Consider the following 22,405-nt stretch of genomic DNA (forward strand, 5'->3'; position numbering starts at 1 on the left):
AATCCTGCCAGAGAGAGAAGCATATGATCATATCACAAGAAGGCCAGAATAGGAGCAGGCATTGAGATATATATATATTGCACATGAGTACATTGTCAGGATTCCCATAAACGCGTCCAAAGCTATGAAGAAGTTTACTCTGGTGCAGAATTTGGTCATCAATAATGTACTACTACAGTATAATAGACAGGCCCACAGAGAAGGAGGGGTGAGTGATGGATCATAATTCAGCATTGCTATTCTGTCACTGCGTTTTGTTGTACTGTATAATATACAGAGACTACCCCATCACTCGACTTTATTATGCTATATAGTATACAGTCCTCTGTAATATGCTGTATACACAACAGTGGGGAAGAGATTCCTAGTGAGGGCCCTGATGCATAAAACTTAAATCATAGATTACTCCATTTATCTATTTAACTATCTATATAAAACCCCATTGCCTTAAAGAGGAACTCCAGTGAAAATAATGTAATAAAAAAAAAGTGCTTCATTTTTACAATAATTATGTATAAATGATGTAGTCAGTGTTTTGCCCATTGTAAAATCTTTTAAATCCCTGATTTACATTCTGACACTTATTATATGGTGACATTGTTACTGTTGGCAGGTGATGTAGCTGCTGCATAACTTTTTGGCAGTTGGAAACAGCTTAAACAGCTATTTCCCACAATGCAACAAGGTTCATAGACAGGAAACTGCCAGGACCATGCTCCTCACAGTTTGTTGTGGGAGAGGTTTCACCACAATATCAGTCATACAGCGCCCCCTGATGGTCTGTTTGTGAAAAGGAATACATTTCTCATGTAAAAGGGGGTATCAGCTACTGATTGGGATAAAGTTCAATTCTTGGTCGGAGTTTCTCTTTAAAGGGAACCCAAGGTGAGAGGAATATGGAGGCTGACATGTTTATTTCCTTTTAAATAATGCACATTGCCTGGTTGTCCTGCTGATCCTCTGCCTCTAATACTTTATGCCATAGAGCCTGGACAAGCATGCAGATCAGATGTCTATGACAAATTTGCCAAGATTAGCTTGTTTCAGGTGTGTGATTTAGACCCTACTGACTAGAAAGATCAGCAGGACTGCCAGACAACTGGTATTGTTTAAAAGGACATAAAAATGGCAGCTTCCATTGGTCTTACACCTCGGGTTTCTTTTAAAGTTTGTGGAATCTAAAATAAAAGTAAAAAACACGTCTTAATTAATTATTTAGAAATCGCCTAAACCCTTTTCTTTAGTTGAAAATAGTACAGACAGACAACATTGCCAATGTAAGAGCTGAGAACTCTTTTGGACTGCTGATGCTATAGAGACGACTGTGTATCTTCATTCTCTGTCAATAGTTTTCTACTCACCTTTGATGATGTGTTTGCCCTCCTTCCTAAACACAATCACTCCCTGGCCGTGTATGTGTGCAGAGGGTGGCATGAAAAAACATGTGGCCAGGATCAGGGCCGGATTTGTACTCTTTACTGCCCAAGGCCGCTGTCACCAGCCGCCCCCTTCAGTATAGGTAGCCAGATGACCCATCCCCCTTTCCCTCTAGTATAGGTAGCCTGATGAGCGCCCCAGTATAGGTAGCCTGATGACCCCTCCCTCTTTTCCCTCCAGTATAGGTAGCCAGATGACTCCCTTAATCCCTCCTTTTCCCACTTCCCTTTCAGTATAGGTAGCCAGCTCACCTTCACCTCAGCAGCCATCAATGTCACTCATTTCCCCGCTCGTCTTTAGTGCAGAAGCTTCATCTTCCCCTCTGTCTCCAATGCTGCCCAAGTCCATAGCCGCCCGCCACAATGCAAACGCCCAAAGCAGAGGCGGCCTTAGAGTATGCAGGGCCTGGGGCGAGTGTCATATGCGGGGCCTAGAGACACAGATATGCTGTGTGTATCTACAGTATACATACTGTACATACCAAATGGTTAACTATCTCACATTGCAGCGCTGGATCCCCAGTTCGAATCCCAGCCAGGTCAACATCAGCAGGGAGTTTGTATGTTCCCCCTCGCCTGCATAGGTTTCCACTAGGTACTCTAGTTGTGAATGATATGATTAGATTTTGAGCCCCTCTTAGGACAGTCAGTGACATGATTATGTACTCTGTAAAGTGCTGCAGGAGAAGAGGTCAGTGCTATATAAATGCATAACAATAATATGGAAGGACATTAGACCATGACAATGGTAGGATTAGATTGTGAGCTCCTCTGAGTACAGTCAGTGACATGATTATGTACTCTGTAATGTGCTGCAGAAGATGTCAATGCTATATAAATACATAATAATAATATGGTAGGACATTAGACTATGACTATGGTAGGATTAGAGTGTGAGCTCCTCGGAGGACAGTCAGTGACATGACTATGTACTCTTTAATGTGCTGCAGAAGATGTCAGTGCTATATATATATATACATAATAATAATAATATGGTAGGACATTAGACTATGACTATGGAAGGATTAGATTGTGAGCTCCTCTGAGGACAGTCAGCGGCATGATTATGTACTCTGTACAGTGCTGCAGAAGATGTCAGTGCTATATAAATACATAATAATAATAATAATAATATAGGAGGACATTAGACTATGACTGTGGTAGGATTAGATTGTGAGCTCCTCTGAGGACAGTCAGTGAGTGACTATGCACTCTGTAAAGTGCTGCAGGAGATGTCAGTGCTATATAAATACATAATAATAATATGGTAGGGCATTAGACTATGACTATGGTAGGATTAGAGTGTGACCTCCTCTGACGACAGTCAGTGACATGACTATGTACTCTGTACAGTGCTGAAGATGTCAGTGCTCTATAAATACATAATATTAACAATATGGTAGGACATTAAACAATGACTATGGTAGGATTAGAGAGTGTGGGCTCCTCGGAGGACAGTAAGTGACATGACTATATACTCTTTAATGTGCTGCAGAAGATGTCAGTGTTGGTAAGGGAGTGAGGGGGTTACAGACTGCAAGACAGGATAGAAATGAGAGGGAAGAGAGCACTAGATGGCTGAGAGAGACAGAGATAGAATGGGATGGTGAGGAAAGTGTAGGAGGAATAGAGACATTTTTCTTCCCAGGATTGCAGTTTGAGCTTTTTGTCTTGCTGGGGGAGGAAAGTAAGAAGTATATAATCAGCAGCAGCCCCCATCCCCTCTCCCTCCCATAGGTCAGCTTATCTTTATTGCAGCTATTGTTTACTAGCCTGTGTCTTCTTCCCCATATACCACTGATAGCATCTTACATCTCTTAGCGAGTCAGCGGTGAGCTCTTGAATCTCCCGGCATGTTTGTGATGTGATCAGTAGTGTTGTCCGGATCATGAACGATTCGGATCTTTGATCCGAATCTCTTTTGTGAGTCGAATCATCCGAATCATCAAAATGAGTGATTCGGATCGCAAAAGGGGCGGGGCCAGGAGTGACACGCCCCCTCTTAGCCGGCGGCGGGTCCTGGAAGCAGAGCAGAGATGGATCGCTCTGTTGGAGGGGAGCCAGGCTTGCAGCAGGGACAGGCAGAGGAGAGAGAGGGGACATGGGTGCCACTGCCAGATATGTGTAGAGCACACATACTGGCTGTAATGTGCTGCTCATTATAGGCTGGCTGTTCCGTAGTTGTGCACAGTGAACAAATTGGGAACTTTTGACACAGCTCAGCACAGCTCAGTAACTTTGCAGGCACTGTGATTGCTGTGCAATATGATCCTCCTGCACTCGCTCTAAACAGCTGCACTTATCTTCTGGGAATGCTTTGGGGAATGCTTTCTTTCACTGTGCAACGTTTGCATTCAGAGTACACAGATGAGCATATAGGTGAAAGATATCTAAAGCATATGATTGCAGCATGTGGGTATTGTGTGCAAACATTTCTGCTCTCTGCTCGTCCCTCCTCCCTTCTCTGTCCACTCCCTGCCCTCTGTCCATCTTCTCCCCTTCTCTGTGTGTCCACTCCCCTCCCCTTCTCCTGTCCTGCTAGTCATTTCACCCCCGAATGCTTCCCTTGTAAAATGATCCGAGATTCGGATCAAAGATCCGGATCTTTTCAATGATCCGATTCGAATCATCCGGATCATTGAAAAAAGATCCGAACTTCGCATCTCTAGTGATCAGCAGCCCGGAGAGGAAGGGGGCGTGGCTGCAGGTCACAGTGCCCTACAGAGAGAGGAGGAGGAATAGGAGGGGAGCGACAGGCATCAGCGTCACTGTGAGTTGTCTGTAGCCCTGTCGCTTCCTGCACCTTATGCTGGGTACACACTATGAGATTTTATGGTCGATTTACTGTCAGATCGATTATTTCCAACATGTTCGATTTGCTTTCCGATCGATTTCCGAGTATTTTCCAATCGATTTCTGTTAACTTTAATAGGGAATCGATCGGGAAATACTCAGAAATCGACCGGAAAGCAAATCGAACATGTTGGAAATAATCGATCTGACAGTAAATCGACCATAAAATCTCATAGTGTGTACCCAGCATTACATTCCTGAGTACTAGACCCAGCCATCCATGCCTGCTCGCAGCAAACGCAGATGTGACAGGCTTGGGAGGGGGGGCCTTGCCTTAATTGTAGCCCAGTGTGCAGCGCAACTGCCGCCCTGCTGCTCCATGACAAGAAACTGTCATGGAGAAATCCGAGGCTCCTGCTGAGGGTGCGGGGCCTCTTCAGGTGCGGGGCCTGGGGCGATTGCCCCTCTTGCCCCCCCCCCCAAAGGCCGGTTCTGGCCCAAAGAGAGCAAGGTGGCTGCTGCACAGGTGGCTAGCAGCAGAGTAGCATGGTCAGGCACTCGCCTGATCTCCCTGCATTGCAGCAATTGCAAGCTTGCAAATGCTACATCAGTTTAGCCTGCTGCTTTGGTGCCCTTGCTCCTTGACCTGTCCAATCTTGCTGAAAAACACATGGACTGGGGCAGTTCAGTCCCACTTTGACAAGGGTTAGTCCACACATTGGCCTGGTGCACACCAGAGGAGTTTTTCAGAGCGTTTTGAGTTTTTAAATCTGCTGCTAATGTTATCCTATGTGTCTGTGCACACTGGAGCAATGAGGTTTTGTAAAAAACCCCATAGCATTACATTGGGAAGAGCTTTTGAAACCTCTAAAAGCTCTTCCCAATGTAATGCTATGGTTTTTTTTACAAAACCTCATTGCTCCAGTGTGCACAGACACATAGGATAACATTAGCAGCAGGTTTAAAAACTCAAAACGCTCAGAAAAACTCCTCTGGTGTGCACCAGGCCTTAGTCACTGTAGACCAGTTGTAGTTTTTGTAAGTAAAATGTTGACCCACCTTACACGAGAGAATGGGCTCCCCAGTCTCAGTTGACCTCAAGATTTGTATTCTACATATATTTGATGATGATGAAAATATCCTAAAATATGACAAAACCTTTATGGTCGAGACTTTATTTACTGCGGAACAATGTGTTGCCTTTCGCTGGCCTTCCTCAACTCCCCCCTCTATACAAGACTGGAAGACCAGAGTAAGTCGGATGTTACCCTACAAATGCCTGGTATACAAAAACAGAGGTTGTCCGCATATATTATCTCAAGTATGGGACAGATGGTTTGACAATCCGCATGTTTGACACTTATGATGGTTCATAAACGAATTATATCTTCCTTTATAATACTGTAATTCCTTGTCAACTTCCGCTGTATATCCCTTCTTTTTATATTTAACTCTACATGGTATATCTACCTTATATACTTATGCAAATACTCTCTCTTATGTTTACCCTTATCATTTGCTGTAATCTGCATTTCTTATTCAATAAACACCTTTTGTTAAAAGAAAAAAAAATGTTGAGCCACTCTTGTCTGGCACTTTTATAAGTATGCGGGTGATCGGCTACTTGCCTCTACCTCTAGTGTGCAGCAAAACCTTTCTGCAAGTGACCACCAGGTCATGATCTCTAGAGTCCCTCCCCCCTCCCCCAGTGCTGATGAGAAGTAGAGTCAGTGTGGAGAGGGAAAGACCAAGTTTAAAACAAGGGGACTAACAGTTGACAGGTCAAGGTTGGTGTAAAGGCTGAAAACCAACTCACAGCCTGCAAGGGAAGCTAGTCAGCTTACAAGGTCTGACCAGGTAGTAAAGCAAAGACGAAGGTAGTGGTTGGGGACTGGGGTCTGGGGTCTGGATTGGCAGTTTAGTAAGACAGCATTAACTGGAACAGGCTGGCAAGGTTAACTAGAGCAAGGTAACAATGCACTAATTACCCAGAGCTTAAAGGGAACCTGAACTGAGAACAATTATTTAAGATAAACACATGAGGTAACTTCAAATGAACATTACATAGTTACCTTGCCATCAGTTCCTCTCAGAAGCTCACCATTTTCTCCTTACAGTGATCCCTTCCAGTTCTGACAATATTTTGTCAGAACTGAAATATATCAGTTGCTGTCAGTTATATATCAGTTGCTGTCAGTTATAGCTGAGAGGACAACTGATGTGCCAAGTAATGTCTATGTTTCCCTATGGCTCAAGTGGGCGATATTACAGTTTAACAGTGTGCTGACCAGGAAGCTGTTATGGGGTAATGGCCATTTTCAAAATGGAGGACGTAGAATTCCATTGATCACAGTGGACAAATGGGACGCAGGAGAGGAGAAAGAGATTGAGGAGTAGACTACACAGGAGGTAAGTATGGCCTGTGTATGTTTGTTTTGACTTTTAATTTTCAGTTCAGGTTTTCTTTAAATAACTATGGCTGTTGTGTCAGTGCCATGGCCATAACCGCCCTAACCACCTGCATAATTAATGTGTTCTATGCCATACTTGCACCCCAACAGCATATCTGATGGCGGAGCTGGAGAACAACCCCACCTTCCCAGAGCACCCCCAGGACCAGCATGGCTTCAGGATGCTGAGGAGTGGGAAACAGGACCTTGGGTAGTACCCTGGTGAGCATAACAGTAGTTATGGTCAGTACACAATAAGCAAGACTTAACCACAGTGTACCTGATGTGAGCTAATGCTAACGTAATTTTTATGAATCAGGTGTAGTTAGGTGCATTAAATGATAGTACTGTATGCACAGGGCAACGCAGCTCAGTACATTCTTTTTCAATTAATCCCACTGGCACGGAAAGTTGGTAGTATTTAATGCTATGCTGACCGTCCAGTTCATACATACATACTCATAAATCAAAAGATATCCTTACTTTCTAACCCTTCACAGGCCTGCTAGAATGTGATAAATTATGAATGTGAAAATACAGCAATTATTTCACCTTATATTATAAAACGTGTCGGAACGCTGACGAAAGGTAGAGTTCAGCTTTGAATAACAGATGAGGTTCTTGTGCTAGCTTAATGACTTATTGCCTTAGCCAAAGCTTCATCAGTCAATGCCACCTAATTCCTTATCCTATGTAAGTAGCCATGTGGTCAGGCATTCCCATGATGCCAAGCAGTAATACTCAGCCCTTATCCTACGCAGGTAGCCATGTGGTCAGTCATTCCCATGATGCCAAGCGACAATACTCAGCCCATAACTTTCATTAGCAATGCAACACAATAAACAAGAGGCAAAACTAAATGCCTTCTATTCCGCCATTTCCGGACTCCATTTGTTTTAACAGAAAGACAGCAGACAGGAAAACATGTAATTTGAGGCAACTACGTCCCCTATAATTTACATAAATCAATACACCAAAGTAAATGCAGCATGGGTCGGTGAGAGGGGGGAGGTCTAATAAGCAGTATGGCCTAGTGACAACAAATTGCTTCCCACTCATAACTCCAGAAGAACAGGAAGACAGCAGATAATGCAATTAGCGGGGAGAAGCCATTATATCAGCCATGAATCCTGAAATAAAAGACACCATCAGATAAGGTGCATATGACAAACCTGCTGCTGCTGCTGCTGCCTGTATAATGTAAGTATTTTATAATGAAATTTTATTTAATTAGCTGTTATTCTATTATGTTCATGGTTGAACTGGTTGTTTTTTTGTCTTTTCTGTGGCAGGCACAGAGCAATCTTCGATGTCCAACCCAAAAGGCTTCAAGCTCCTTGTTGTCTCAGAAACAACATACACCACATACATATCCACCGGGCAATACATATAATGTGTGATCTCCGTGTGGCAATACATATACAGTAAGATGTGATCTCCAGGCAGCCATAGGCATACAGCCATCCCATCCATACAACTGAGATACAGACCATCATCAATACATCACAAATGTATTCTTTCACCTTGGAATGCCAGTGTAAGATGCATGACAAATGCCTAAACACTAAACCAGGAAGTTAGAAAAGGAAGACCTGACAAAGGGTTAAATCCAGTGGCACAGCAATATGGAATGTAGAGGTTGTGAATGCCCCGGGCCCCTGAACCAGAGGAGCCCACTAGGGACCCTCCTTCAACTGCTGTATTAGATCTTCATTGGTTTCATGATGGTAACAATCACTGCTATATGTGCTTTGAATAATGGTACCATATTTTTTGGAACTTAAGACTCACCCAGGTTTAAAGGATAAAAATCAGGGTAAAAATAAAATATTCTAAACCTAGTGCTTCCATGGTACAGGGGCATCTTGTGAAGCCCGCCCCCAAGCTGTCTCTATCTAAACCACACGAACCCCTGCTGCTCCACTAGCTAAACTAACTACCCAAAACTAACCCCTGCTGCCCCACATGCTAAATTAACTACCCTACACTTCAAGTGCGGAAGCCCTTACCTATCCAGCCGTCGCACACCGCGTCCTCCAGCTGCACCTCCTCCATCTCCAGCCGGTGTTATCTTCTTCACAGCTGCCTCCACTATTTGCCTGGGATCTCTATTGTGGGGGTCCTACGCAGTCTCTGAATTGGTAGCTCCATCTTGGCATCTCTCTCCACCTTCTAACAGATGTGGATCAGCTAGCAGGGCAGTCTCCTTTTCCATGCTGTGCCCCACTCACCAGACTGAGAGCCTCTCTGCAAGCTGTGGCTGCATTGTGAGTGTCCCAGTGCCATCTTGGCTGCCTGTGCTCCTCCATGGGAAGCCTTCCCCTCTATGTACATCTGGTCATGTGACCTGTGAGGCAGTCCAGAGCATGTACAGACTGAGCGGCTCAAGCACCCGGCAATGTTCAGAATGCATTGGCTGTCTTCAGCAGACAGGGCAGCGGAGCTCTGCTACACAGCCGGAACCCTGAAGTCAACGTCTTGTATGCCAGCAGCCGCAGTCTGTATGCCAGCAGCCGTAGCATGATTTGACACAACTTGGGCATGCTCGGTCCTCCGTCTCCCTGTTTGCATCGGGGTCCTGCCAGGAGTGCACTCAGTCACCCGCCTCCCTGCATCAGGGGTCACGTTGGGGGCGCACTTGGTAGTCTTTCTACTTGCCTGCTTCATTTGCGTGCATCGGGGTCATGCTAAGGTCATGCACAGCAGCACATAAACAGAAAGGATGAAGGCCACGAAGGACTTTGGTGGAGACAGAGCAGAAGACAAACAGAGGATTCTGATCGCTGGCTGGAGATGGATAGAGCATGCCCCTGAATGGGCAATGGATTATGTGGTGGGGGGGCACATGGCAAACCTTTGGACCATAAGACTCACTGACTTTCCCTCCTCCACCACTTTTGGAGGAGAAAATGTGCATCTTATAGTCCGAAAAATATGGTAACTATTATTATTATTAAACTATTTATTCGCTAACATATTATGCAGCATTGTACAACAGATATTAAAGAATGTTACACAGGGGCATTACAATGTTAAACAATGGTTCACAAAATAATGATACAACAATAAACTATACTGCACAGATTGCAACGTAGTGATAAATATATCAAACAGGTTACTGAGTCCATATGGTGGTGGAGAAGAGCACATGGGAAGGAGGACCATTCCAAATAGGCTTACAATCTAAGAGGTGGGGGGAAGAACACATGGGGGTGGGGTGTATGTCCAAAAAAGAAGGTTGGATTTATGAAGCTGGTGGGTAAGCAATGGAGAACAGATGATCTTTAAGGCCTGCTTGGATGAGTTGAAGGTGGCGGCAAACCTGATGGGGGAGGAAGCAAGTTGCATAGGGTAGGAGCTGCTCAAGAGAAGCCCTAGAGCCTTGCGAGTAAGAAAGTGCTGCAAGGGTTGGACATCCGTAGAGTGCTGGAATAGTGGAAAGGGCGGGTTGGGAAATATCTGTGGATGAGATCCAAGATGTACGGAGGTGAGGTGTGGTACATAGAACTATATGCTATATCAAAGGGGGAAGCAGATTACTTCCTGTCCTTTATTTGCTCCATAATTCGTCCTGCAGCTGGTAATGCTATCAAATAGCTTCAGTAGGTGTAAGTATGCATTCAAATGACATCAAACCAGTCTCAAAATGTACCAGAGCCAGGATGATTAAAAGATTTGATACTTATCCGGGGCTTACTCCAGCCCCACAAGCATGTTTGAGTCCCTCACCGTCCTCCCCCAGTCTCTCGTTCAGCCCCAATCAGCCCTGGTAACTGGCTCAGTCACATCAGTCGGGGTCTTCTGCGAATGCATGGATCCCAACTGACGCGACTAAACAAGTTACCGGGGCTGATTGTGGCTGAAATTGGCTTGGTAACCTCAGTGACCCCTGACCTACATACACAGGTGAATCCAATTATGAGAAAGAGTATTTAAGGGGATCAATTGTAAGTTTCCCATCTCTTTTAATTTTCTCTAAAGAGTAGCAACATGGGGGTCTCAAAACAACTCTCAAATGACCATCATGGTTTAGGGGAAGGACAAAGAAAGCTGTCTCAGAGATTTCAGCTGTTTGTTTCCACAGTTAGGAATATATTAAGGAAATGGAAGACCACAGGCTCAGTTCAAGTTAAGGCTCGAAGTGGCAGACCCAAAAAAATCTTGGATAAACAGAAGCGACGAATGGTGAGAAAAGTCAGAGTCAACCCGCAAACCAGCACCAAAAACCTACAACATCATCTTGCTGCAGGTGGAGTCGCTGTGCATCGTTTAACCATTCGGTGCACTTTACACAAGGAGATGCTGTATGCAAGAGAGCCGCTTGAGGTATACTAAAGCACATTTGGACAAGCCAGCTTCATTTTGGAATAAGGTGCTGTGGACTGATAAAACTAAAATTGAGTTATTTGGCCATAACAAGGGGTGTTATGCATGAAGGAAAAACAACAGCATTCCAAGAAAAACAACTTCTACCTACAGTAAAATATGGTGGTGATTCCATCATGCTGTGGGGCTGTGTGGCCAGTGCAGAGACTGGGAGTCCCGTCAAGGTTGAGGGACGCATGGATTCCACTCAGTATCAGCAGATTCTGGATACCAATGTGCAGGAATCAGTGACAAGCTGAAGCTGTGCCAGGGCTGGATCTTTCAACAAGACAACGACCTCAAACACTGCTCAAAATCCACTAAGGCATTCATGCAGAGGAACAAGTACAACGTTCTGAATGGCCATCTTAGTCCCCAGACCTGAATATAATTGAAAATCTGTGGTGTGAGTTAAAGAGATCTGTCCACGCTTGGAAGTCATCAAACCTGAATGAACTAGAGATGTTTTATAAAGAGGAATGGTCCAAAATACCTTCAACCAGAATCCAGACTCTCATTGGAACCTAGATAAATGAAGAACAAGCGCTCACAGACCAAACGAGTACAGTGTACAGTTAATAGAAATAAATAAAACAATGGCTGGACCAACACTTTGAACAAAGTGGAGCGCTTCCTTGCTATTAGTGTTATAGCATAAAACAGTCAGTAGATATAGGATTAGCGCTCTACAGTACAGTCGTTGTTGCTAGTAGAATAAAATCACACTTATGACAGCGATGTGGGTTGGGGTATATGCACCCCCCCATATGAAAAGACTAACCGAAGGATGCGGCCTGGTGGGCCCGTCAAGACCTCAGGGGTATGAGGCCACCCCTCAGCCACACAGGCAATATCTGCTGGGCGCTTGTAATCCTGCTCCGGTCTCGTTGCACAGGTTGGTATTAGCTTGTAATCAGCTCCGTTAACGTGACAGTGATCTTCCTTTTGGTCCTCCACTTGCCTTTTCACCTGGAAAAGTTTTGTCAGCAGAAGAGAATGGTGCTGAAGACGTGCTCTCTGGAAAGTCTGGCTGCTCCAGTGAACAGGCTTTGCAAGACAGTTTCTGGCACTAAACTGCATATGCGGTAAGCCGCTCAGGATGTGCGCACTAAGCAACGGACACACGTGTTCACTTCCTATGCATTATGTTGCAGGCACTGATTGCTGCAGATCACTGCTCATTGCTATGCGTGGATCCTACAGGAAGCGTTTAGAGGCTGTAATTTCTGCAAAAGGAGGATCTACTAAATATTGATTTCATTTCTTTTTTGTGGTGCCCAAATGTATGCTCCTGCCTAATTTTGTTTAAACAATTATTGCGCACTTTCTGTAAATCCAATAAACTTAATTTCACTTCTAAAATATCACTGTGTGTCTCCTATATGAGATATTTAACTGACATTTTTTATTGTAACAACCAACGATTTGTACAGGAAAATCATGACGATTAACAAGGTTGCCCAAACTTTTGCATCCCACTGCATATATGGCCCTAGTTACCTTACAAAACAGGCTACACACAATCGGGGATGGGGCTACACATGATCGGGAGCTGCACACAACTAAGTCACCACCTTACATTACTTCAAGCCCGCCCCCTTACCAAGACGAGAGGAGCAGGCGGCAAATGGCAGTGTGTGTGGCCACAGTGATTGCTGTGCAGGGAGGATGCAATACCCATACCTCCCACCACGCTACTCTCACTTTCACAGGAGGCACTGAAATGAGAAGTATATGGAGGCTGCCATATTTGTTTCTTTTAAAACAATACCAGTTGCCTGGCAGCCCTGCTGATCTATTTGGCTGCAGAAGTGTCTGAATAACACCAGTAACAAGCATGCAGCTAATCTTGTCAGATCTGACAATAATGTCAGAAACACCTGATCTGCTGCATGCTTGTCCAGGATCTATAGCTAAATGTATTCGAAGCAGAGAATTAGCAGGATAGCCAGGCAACTGGTATTGCTTATAAAGAAATAAATATGGCAGTCTCCATATCCCCCTTGTTACAGTTGTCCGTCAAACAACCTTGCACCTATGCCCTAGCTATGTGCCTGGGACTGCCGGACTGGAACCAGGTGGTGAGTGAGGCTGGAGCCACCCTCCAGCTCTGCTGAGAGAGGAGACATTCGGAAAGGGAGGGGAGCCTCCCTTGCCACATAAAGCGCCTGTAGGCACGCGCCTACAGTGACTTATGGTAAATCCAGCCCTGCTGATCGACTATGCAATCTATTTCGGGCCGATTTGTCTCCTAGCTTACATTATACAAGTATTGTATATTGGTCTAAAAAAAAAACATACAAGTAGGACTTTCTTTTTCTGCAAAAAAAAAACTATATTCTGTACAATCGCACAGCGCAAGTAAAATGCAATATCTTCGACTAGCATTTGATGTGCGGAGAAAGTGAATTTGCAAAAATGTAAATCAGACACAAATTATTTTATGAGTGAAAGGGACCTTATAGAGAAATAACAGAGCATAAAATACAATGCAGCTTTCAGGAAAGATCCCAAAGGGAAACAGTGGGCTGACTGCATTCTCTTGCCAATCCACCAAGCAAATCCTACTAAACAAGTAGCAATCAAACCGCTTCCCACAATGAATCACTATGATTAAGCCAGTTTGGGTGCATTATCTGTTCAGCAAGCGATATTCTCTATGACTTGGCACACCAGTCATGTTTGTTTCTACCCCCTTAAAAAAATGTATCCAAGTATTCGCATCCATCATGCAAATCATCCTATGGTTTTCCATCCCATGTTTTTATCTGTTTTCCCCTCACCCTAGTCTGTGGGTTTTTATTGCTGGTGATCTGCGCATGCGCAAGGGTGTGGTCAGAGACCGAAGTCTCGTAAGCATCAGGAGGATGACAGACGCTGAATGCTGCTGCGAGCTGTCCGTGTCTTTTGTCATCCGCAAACAGCACGCTTCTATTATTATCTTTAGCTTACAGCGACCTTCAAGCGACAAATAATGACACTGTGTTTTTTAGGAGGACAAAGACAGAGACGTCTGGCTGCTTCTCTCGGGTTTCTGCGACTCCTCTCCCCAGAGAGGCTGCTCTGTGCAGAACAAGGGTTAATCACTCCCTTCCACATCAGCGCCTGCCTATTGCCCAATGCACTGTAAATTGCCCTCCTGCTGGGACCGCGTGCTGCCCCTGCAAGGGGGGGGGGGGGGATGTCATTTCTGTCACTTTCTGGTTTATCTACCAATAATTACTAATGCAGTTCCTTACAGAATTATGCTGTCCATTTTTATATCATTGCAAGTAGGATAAATATAAATAATTATGATGTGATTAGCTATGAGGATGGGTTGTGTATTTCCGTAATGTGGCAGCTCTGATGTCTGAAATGAGATAGAGGCGTGTAGTGCTGCTCGGAGCTTCAGCACCAAGGCCAGCGCTGCTTCCTCTGCCGGCTCTGTGTGTGATCAGCTGACAGAACAATGGGAATAGGCTGGTCAGCAAGCATTACATACAACAGGTGCAAAGTACTGCCTGCAGCAGCACGTGTGACGCTAGAAATTCAGTACAGTGCATAATATGCCTTGTACTAACACAAAGGTAGCCACTAACAATACAATTTGCTGAATGATCGTTTACGAACAATTATTCGTATGAACAATCAGAAATTGACAAATTTGGACCACTAACGGACAAAGATCTCCTAACCAATGAGATTGATGGAATTGAGCCAAAAATCGGATCTATTTCATAAATCTGACTGGATTGGTTTAGAGATTTTCGTTCGTTAGTGGTCCTAAAACAATCATTTCCAATCGTTCTTACGAATAATCGTTCAGCAAATTGTATCGTTAGTGGCCACCTTTACACATATGGCTATTGTACCTATGTACCTAGTTATACACCTGGCTATGACCGGTAACCTATAATATTTCAACAATGACCTGAAAAAAGACTTATGTATGTGAAATATGATATATATATATATATATATATATATATATATATATATATATTTGACTAAAATAATGAAATGTAATAAAATATATATAAAAAATACAATCAATAATCATGAAACAGGTAGTGATACCAAGCTGTACTGGGATATCTATCTGTCAGCATCTACATTAGGGTAAATCTTACATCAGGTCTATTTGCCAGCAGCAGCCGGCTCCCATCCCAATTCCTATGTGAGGCATTTGTATGGAGCGTACTACTGAGATTAAAAAAAGGGGGAGTTTTATCCTAGCATAGAATCTGGTGTCTAGCTTCATCATTCCATTTTATCTCTCAGTCCTATTGGCAGATCAATATTTAATGCTTAGAGATTGAAGCCTCTAATGAGTCATATCAGGGGACCGGTGGAACCAATCTGCTTCAGCCTAGGACTGCTAATTATTCATGGGCTCCTGCCTCTTGCTCTTTCTTTTGCACGGCCCTACAGTGCTGACTCAGTGCCTTATTCAGTCTTTTCTCTCTCTCCACTGCTGTAGCTGGATCTCTTGCCTTCACACCCTCTGATCATCCGTATACAACATCACCATGGCTAAAACAGCAATAGGTAAGGATTTCTGCTACACTGTCTCCGCTTGCAACCTTGCTTACTCCTAATGTTACAGTGGAATGAAGCCAATGTCATTCTGTTATTCTGATGTTCTATGAAATGTAACCTTATTCTATTGCTTATTTTGTTTTGGTTTTACTTACTAGGCTGAATGTTACAGTTGTATTTGTAGCCCCTTTATACTGAATGTATACTTTGCATAGGCAAGCCTTGTGCATCTATTGGACTATATTTATTTGCAAGACTTAATGTTAAAATAATGCTTAGAGCGTAATGTGCTATGCCACTAGTAATGGGCACACTGGTGACACACCCAATACACTGGGCAATATAGCAATGGGAAAGCATGAAACTTAAAGCAGGTTAAGTTTAATCCTAATACATGAAATTGTGTATTTTGTTATATCACTTAAACAGCCAGTGCAAGATCACAAAGATATATATGTATATATTAGCAGAAATAGTGCTGTACAAAGGATACACAGTACCTGCACTTCTATATTGCCAGTACTGTAGCACAATGCAGACAGACCCCACCCATCTGCCTCTTTTCTTGTCCACAGGCAGCGAATGTAAAGCACTTCCCAGTCTATAGTGTGTTCTCTATTGTATCAGATCAGGTTCAGCTATCATGCCATCGATTCATTATTTTCTCTCTTAATTACCAGTACAACGTCCCTGTTCTACTGCTGAGCTGTAGTGACATGGCACATATATATAATCATTATTACATGTCAAATGTTTTTATTCTTTTAGACTGATGTAGACTTACGTAAGATACTTTGGGCATAATATTACACCATATTTCAGTAGTGTTCAGGTGCAGCTGCACAAATTGTGTTTGAAATAGAAAGCTGTTTTCTACAACGGTTTCCTACTGCAGGTCTATAGCAGAAGTATTGATACCTTTATGTTTGCTTTTATAGCGACAGTTTAATTTTTGCCTGATCATTGTGACGATTTTTAATGCCTGGATGAAAATATGTACATAAATGTCATTGAACTGAGTTAGAACATCAAATGGCAAGCAATAGCTTGGCTAGCTGTGCTATAAAACTTGGTGTGGCTAATGTACAGCCAGGAGCCCCCAGCAGACAATTAGCGAGTGATTGCCACTCTCCAGCACCCCCACAGAGGTATCCAAGGGAGGGGTGCAGGCCCCAATGACAGCTGTAGATGTCAATGTAGCCAAACGGAAGCTATGGGAGTCTGTCCAGTCCTGCAGTGCTGAACATGCACCCCTCCCTATTGCAGCAATATAGCGATCAGTATTGATAATTTGTAGTCAGTGGGAGACTGATCACTGCAGAAGGCCACTGTTTCATCAGTCATTGTCTGTCAGCATTTGATAGATGGATTTACATGTCATCAATCATCCACTTGTCTCTGGGTTTCATAGTGGTGTTCCAAATCATTAGGGCTGCTCATTAGACTTTACGATTTGTATCTTGAGTGTATGTGCTGATCAGATTGTGCATGGCAGATCATTTTATGTTTAAATCTAAAAAAGCCTAGGGATCTTATCTGAGAATAGATTCCATTGGGAGTGTGTTTGAATGATGTGTGATGATTAATGAATAGTGCATTCAATTCAGGTGTGATTGTTCACACTTTGCATATTAATCCTGATAATCAAAAGCAGTATAGGTATTCCTAAATTAATATCTGAGGACTGTACACAGTTAAAACCCACATTTCATTTATTTTTATACTTATTATAAAACTAAATAAAAAGTGACATATATATAACCTATGGAGATCGGTAAATGAAATCATTAATTTTAATATATTTCTACTGCAGTTGTTAATTGGTAAAGGTAAAATAAATGTTGTCATGTTGCTTTTGGGAATAGTGATCCTTTCAGATTTTATTGGGGGGACATCCGAGGGAATTGCTGCCACCTGGTGAGCAAGAGAAAAATAGCAATTTATATTAAAGGAGCCTAAAAGCCAATGCATTCTAAAGGAACCTAAAAGCCTTACTTCAATGAAAACAGCATTCTTTGACACGAAAAAATAACAAGAAAATATATTAAAAAAAATACAATCTGTAAAATAATGTAATTTAAAAATGTATTTAATTAACTTCTGTGATCTAGAAAGCCAAGTATATTATGCAATGTCATTCTACAGCAGTATCTGAATTATATGCAATAGCTGAATCATAGAGGTACACTAATACATTTTAGAAATATTTTATTTTTTTTACTATATGAATGTAATTTTTCAGTCCTATACTGTACATTATCATTTTGTTTTATTTTGTTTATTTTTTTTCCATCCAAATACATTAAGCGTGATTATTTATAACTGACGAGCACATCAACAGTATTTTTAGAGTATGGGTAGTGCAGGCCTTTTTAAACTAGTCATTTGGAGTAAAATAATATTATCCCTGTTTTGTTTATGATTTGCTGGACCCAGAAAAGTAATGTTTTACATCCGATGAAAACTGGTGCGCTATATATTCTCTTAGCTTGAGTCTAGGATACGCTGTTACCTCTCTTATGGTCTCATCATAATAAAAGAAGAATTTTGCTTACAGAGAAGCAGGAGGTGGCCATTTTGTGGGTGGGACTAATATTTATGACTGAGCAGTTTCTACATGAGTCATGGCATCCGTGGCCTCCATCAGAGAAGTACAGGTGGTACTCTGGTGGGGCATCCAAGGTGGGATCACCAGAATTTTGTCTTGGATGCTGAACCCTCAGAAAGCAAAGCACTTTGTATGAGATTCACTATTTTATTTATAGATCATAATGGCTGCCCAGATGTGATAAGCAGGTTTGGGAGTAGTACTTAATGCTTAAAGGCCCTGTGACAATCTACAGCTAAATCCACGCTGCTTGCCTTTACAGAATTACTGCTATCACTGCGTAGACAGGAGATCATTTTTTGATAAAAGTGCAAAAATATGTAATATAATTTCTAAAAGCACATCAATACGTGAGCTATATATCGTAAGATTTTTTTTTTTTAAGTGCAAGAAATGTGGTATAGGTAATTTGTATTTATTGAACAACATATTTGGTTGGTATCTTTCTTAAATCAGAACAGATGAAAATAGAATAGGTCAATGTTTCCCACAATGACCTATCAGCTGTTGAATGAAACATGAATTCTGATTGGCTGCTATGAGTAACTGCTCTATAAACGAAGACAGAGTAGAGCTTTTATTTCACGGAATATGGTCACTGAAACCTCTGTTTTAGCCCTGTCTTGTGAGGGAAGGGGAGATGGGCTCCTATAGCTAGGCAACGGCTGATGTTTTTGCCAGGGAAGTGTAATTGCATTACAAATGAAGGATTCTTTTTCCATGTGTTGGGAAGATCTGGTGTACTTTAAATAAAGCTATATTTTTCATTATTGAATAATATGTTTTCCTTTTAGACAAAAAAAATAGTATCAGTGGCATAGCAATAGGGGGCGCAGAGGTTGCGGCCACACTGGGGTCCTTGGACCAGAGGGGCCCACTATTAGCTCTTCAATGGTGCTATACTGGTAGTGCACCTCTCATTTTGTGGATATTGGTGGCAGGTTTTTTGTGCCTTATGAATTGTTAGGTATAGAATGTTTGGGGGGGGGGGGGGTCCCTATGTAAAACTGGGGCCTAATGCTCCCTAGCTATGCCACTTCTTAGTATGTTGCTCAGAATGAAATCATACTGGAATCAAATAAAATGTTGAATACTATCTGTTTTCTATCAGCTGCTTGAGCTATGATGTTTTCTATATTGTGTGATTAAGTTAAGAATTACTGGCAGGCAGGAAGTATTCCTCAGAGAATCCTTAGAGAATAACTTGCTAGTGTTTTTATTTCCCCGGGGAACAATGACATCATTAATGAGCTAGTGTCTCGGGTAATGTCTCAGAGGTGACCTCAGTCAGAGCAGCATGTGTAAGTTTTGCTATGTGTCCTTGTCCTGCATTTATACATATATGTGTTACTATCATAATAATGTGATTTTTATTCTATAAGGATTCTGGCCTATCTGAAGTAAATCTTTCACTTCCTCACCCATAATAACGAAAACTCAACTATGTAAGAGGAGAGTTTTGGTCACAGTGGCTGCATTACCCATGACAAATAATTCAGTAGTTGCTTAGACATCACGGGCCACATGCAATTCACCTTTTCTCCTGAGTTTTCTCCTGGGAGATAATTTTTCATCTTCTATTTAGAATAACTTTTCAGAACCTTGTAATTGAAAAAGTACCAAAAAGTAGGAGAAAGGGTACTGTGAAAATTATTCTGAGTGTTCTCTTGCTTGCTGGTGATTCAAAAAAAGATTATTGCCAGGTGTGAAAATATCACTTATATCTCAACACAGCTATAGCCAATGGTTAAAGGACAACTGAGCTCAGAGGGATATGGAGGCTGCCATATTAATTTCCATTTAAACAATAGCAGTTACCTGGCATCCTGCTGATATTTTATGCATCAGTAGTATCTGAATCACATACCTGAACCAACCATGTAGCAAATGCAGCCAAGCTTGAGTCAAACAACTGATGTGCAGGGCCTGCGCTACCATAGAGGCAAAGGGGGTAATCGCCAAGGGCCCCAGAGCCTGTTGGGGCCCCCAAGGTGTCTCCCTAAACTGTTGCTACCCAGGGCCTCTGCAGAGTCTTTGGCAGAGTAGCATATCACCTGTGTTGGCAGGCAGGTGAGACACTACACTGCCAAAGTCTCTGCATGGGCCCCAGGGAGAACAGTTAAGTTGGCAGGTGAATGGGAGGGAGGGTCAGCAGCCGGCTCAGGGGCCCAGGAGGGAATTTTGGCTGCAACAAAAGGCCCTTATTGTCGCTTTTTGGTCGGCGGTGTCTGTTGGGGAGCCCCCGGCTAATTTTGCCCTGGGGCCCCATTGTTACTAGAACCGGCCCTGCTGATGTGTATCTTGTTCAGGGTTTATGACTAAAAGTATTAGAGGTAAAGGATCAGAAGAACAGCCAGGCAATGTGCATTGTTTAAAAGGAAACTAATATGGCAGCTTCCATATCATTCTTAAGGTTGCCACTAACCGTCCAATTTCTAGCGAAAAATCATTCGAGCGATCAGAAATTCTGATCGGACGAAAAATCGTTCACTACACCATCAACTAACCAATCATTGCTTCCTATCTATCACGACCAACAAGAAAATCCAAATTTTGGTTAGACGAAAATTCAATCGGACGATTGTTTTTATAATCGTTCATTATCGATTGTTTCCACCAACTGAGATTATTTACAACCAATCCGATCAGAATTTCTGATCGCTCAAACGATTTTTCGCTAGAAATTGGACCGTTAGTGGCCAGCTTTAGACCAATTGTCCTTTAAAACATTTTACCCTCCCTTATTTTATTAGACCTGATAAGGCAAGGTAGGGGAAAGTGTCTGTTCAGTTGAATATAGGCGTGCATAGTTTTCCTTTTTTCTGCATGCTAGTTCTTATCAGGGGTGTAGCTATAGACCCATCGGGCCACAGGGCAAATTTTTCAGATTTCTGTGCATGGAATGGGAGGGGGTTGCTGCACATGTAAGAGGAGCCGCAAGAAAGTTGGCCTAGGGACCACAAAAACAGCTTTCTACGGACAGCCACTGTGTGAGAGTTGGAAGTAGAGGAAAAGGAAGCCACTGTGTGAGAGTTGGAAGTAGAGGAAAAGGAAGCCACTGTGTGAGAGTTGGAAGTAGAGGAAAAGGAAGCCACTGTGTGAAAGTTGGAAGTGGAGGAAAAGGAAGCCACTGTTTGAGAGTTGGAAGTAGAGAAAAAGGAAGCCACTGTGTGAGAGTTGGAAGTAGAGAAAAAGGAAGCCACTGTGTGAGAGTTGGAAGTAGAGGAAAAGGAAGCCACTGTGTGAGAGTTGGAAGTAGAGGAAAAGGAAGCCACTGTGTGAGAGTTGGAAGTAGAGGAAAAGGAAGCCACTGTGTGAGAGTTGGAAGTAGAGGAAAAGGAAGCCACTGTGTGAGAGTTGGAAGTAGAGGAAAAAGAAGCCACTGTGTGAGAGTTGGAAGTAGAGAAAAAGGAAGCCACTGTGTGAGAGTTGGAAGTAGAGTAAAAAGAAGCCACTGTGTGAGAGTTGGAAGTAGAGGAAAAGGAAGCCACTGTGTGAGAATTGGAAGTAGAGAAAAGGGAAGCCACTGTGTGAGAATTGGAAGTAGAGGAAAAGGAAGCCACTGTGTGAGAGTTGGAAGTAGAGAAATAGGAAGCCACTGTGTGAGAGTTGGAAGTAGAGAAAAAGGAAGCCACTGTGTGAGAGTTGGAAGTAGAGAAATAGGAAGCCACTGTGTGAGAGTTGGAAGTAGAGGAAAAGGAAGCCACTGTGTGAGAGTTGAAAGTAGAGAAAAAGGAAGCCACTGTGTGAGAGTTGGAAGTAGAGGAAAAGGAAGCCACTGTGTGAGAGTTGGAAGTAGAGAAAATGGAATGCTGTGTTAATGATTACCACTAATTCAGTGACTGGAGGCGGAGCACAATATGGGCCCCACAGGTCCATGGGCCTTGTTGTGCTCACAACCTCTGCATCCCCTGTTGCTCTGCCACTGGTCATTATATCCCTGTATCTAGGCAACCTCTTAATGCTTGGACCATACTGGCCATTTGCTTAGTGGAGTATATTATAACTATATTCCTTCAATGGGTATCATTCATAAACAGCTTGTCGGTAAAAAGAATCTGTGCGGGAAAACACCGCTGGCGGTGTTTTAGACTTCTGGGTGGGCATTCATGAAAAAGTATCCATGTGCGGAAGCAGTGCGGAGATTCCCCGAACTAGGCAGGCGGTAGACTGGCGGTAGGCAGGCGGAGACACGGAAGCTGCCGAGTTGATACATTTCTCCGTGTTCCGCT

At 43.0% G+C, this 22,405-nt stretch overlaps 2 protein-coding genes across 2 annotated transcripts in view; one reads left to right on the forward strand and one right to left on the reverse strand.

The window, feature by feature from the left end:
- LOC137519431 (uncharacterized) overlaps positions 1 to 22,405 on the reverse strand; it is a 75,542-nt gene that overhangs the window by 23,948 nt on the left and 29,189 nt on the right. The gene's annotated exons all lie outside the window — the stretch shown is intronic.
- Positions 15,345 to 22,405, forward strand: part of STMN2 (stathmin 2) — a 79,667-nt gene continuing 72,606 nt past the window's right edge. The window contains exon 1 of the mRNA XM_068237525.1: positions 15,345 to 15,574. Coding sequence (XP_068093626.1) covers positions 15,556 to 15,574 — 19 coding nt within the window. The 5' untranslated portion in view covers positions 15,345 to 15,555. The remainder of the gene's footprint in view (positions 15,575 to 22,405) is intronic.

This window comes from Hyperolius riggenbachi, chromosome 5, assembly GCF_040937935.1.
Source record: "Hyperolius riggenbachi isolate aHypRig1 chromosome 5, aHypRig1.pri, whole genome shotgun sequence".
In the NCBI taxonomy this organism is placed as follows: Eukaryota; Metazoa; Chordata; class Amphibia; order Anura; family Hyperoliidae; genus Hyperolius; species Hyperolius riggenbachi.